Source organism: Cebus imitator, unplaced genomic scaffold, assembly GCF_001604975.1.
Source record: "Cebus imitator isolate Cc_AM_T3 unplaced genomic scaffold, Cebus_imitator-1.0 Scaffold118, whole genome shotgun sequence".
NCBI classification, from domain to species: Eukaryota; Metazoa; Chordata; class Mammalia; order Primates; family Cebidae; genus Cebus; species Cebus imitator.
In genome coordinates this window covers 5826030-5827557 of record NW_016107433.1, presented here as the reverse complement: position 1 = coordinate 5827557, position 1528 = coordinate 5826030, and the positions used below count along the sequence as shown (strand labels likewise).

The 1528-nt window shown below is 43.3% G+C and overlaps 1 protein-coding gene across 1 annotated transcript in view; it reads right to left on the bottom strand.

Annotated features, from left to right (window-relative positions):
- PKD1L3 (polycystin 1 like 3, transient receptor potential channel interacting) overlaps positions 1 to 1528 on the bottom strand; it is a 90418-nt gene that overhangs the window by 23783 nt on the left and 65107 nt on the right. The window contains 3 exon segments of the mRNA XM_037742255.1: positions 571 to 707; positions 710 to 733; positions 736 to 1008. Of these exon segments, the coding sequence (XP_037598183.1) occupies positions 571 to 707; positions 710 to 733; positions 736 to 1008 (434 nt within the window).

The window sequence follows — 1528 nt, the reverse complement described above, 5'->3', positions numbered from 1 at the left end:
AAAAAAAATAGCCAGGTGTGGTGGTGCATGCCTGTAATCCCAGCTAGGAGAGGCTGAGGCAGGAGAATTGCTTGAGCCTGGGAGGCAGAGGTTGCAGTGAGCCATGATCATGCCACTGCACTCCAACCTGCATGACAGACAGACAATCTCAAAAACAAAAAAACAAACAAACAAAAAAGATGCATTCTTTAAGAAAGTCATTCATTAGCATTTCTTCATCACTGTCCACAAAAAAGCATACTAACTCCTCTGCATGGTGATGTTCCTTGAAGATGCAAACCATATCAGGTCCATCTTTTTATCATTAGCTCCTAGGACAGTTCCCAGCTTATTACAGGAGTTCCAGGAATGTTTGTGGGGGCTGAACTGGGTACCCATCCAAGCAAAGGTAAAGTTACAGAGACACACTCATAGACTGGGAAAGATGGCTCAGGCCAGAATATCATCTCATGTGGAGATCTTTCCAGCGAAACCACATTACTGGTTTTCCACTTATCCAACAGCCTTCTTTGCTACATGTGGTTGAGTCCCAGGGGTCACTCCAGTTCCTTCTCATGATGTCACTGAAACCATTCTCATTCTTGTCAGCTTTTTGTGAAGCTCATCAGTGGAAATCAGCCCCAAAGGCCTGGGTGAACAGATATAACTGAACCTGCTTAGATGAGGTTCAAGGAACAGGCCCTTGGGACACCCACAGGTATGGCCGTATCAATAAAAGCCAGCTGACCTTCCTCACTTTCTCATGGGTCTTGGTAGCGGGTATTTGGAAAATTAATTGTATCCCACATTTGCAATGACTGAGCTCCAGGACTGCATTCTTACCTCTGTAATCCCCATACAGGTTAGGAAGGAGGATGTGATTGGCCCAGGGATAGAAATCCTGAAGAAGCTTGATTTCTGAGAAACGGTGAGCAAAGGTCCTCCGGATAGCTTGGTGGAGGTAAAATCTATTGGAGTTCTTTGCAGAGTAGATTGTAGTCATCAACAGGGTAAGGAAGAAGATTTGTACTAGAAGAGGAAAAAAATGTCATAGTTGAGTGGTTAACTGAGAAATTCTCTATGCCTTTTTCTTCATTTTTCCTAAGTCTATAGACACATGTAGGTCAAAACCAGTGAAAAATTGGCAATTTCATATGATTCAGTCTAGTAATTATAAATATACACATACACATTTCCTTCCCAGAATTATTCTGCCACTAATAATACATTTTATTTAAAATAAGATACACAGGCCAGGCACAGTGGCTCACACTTGTAATCCTCACACTTTGGGAGGCCGAGACAGGCAGATCACCTGAGGTCAGGAGTTCGAGACAAACCTGGCCAACATAGTGAAACCTCCTCTCTACTAAAAATATAAAAATTAGCTGGGTGTGGTTGTGCATGCCTGTAACCCCAGCTACCTGGGAGGCTGAGGCAGAAGAATCACTGGAACCTGGGAAGTAGAGGTTGCAGTAAGCTGACACTGCACCACTGCACTCTAGTCTGGGCAACAGAGTGAGACTCCATTAAAAAAAAAAAAAAAAAA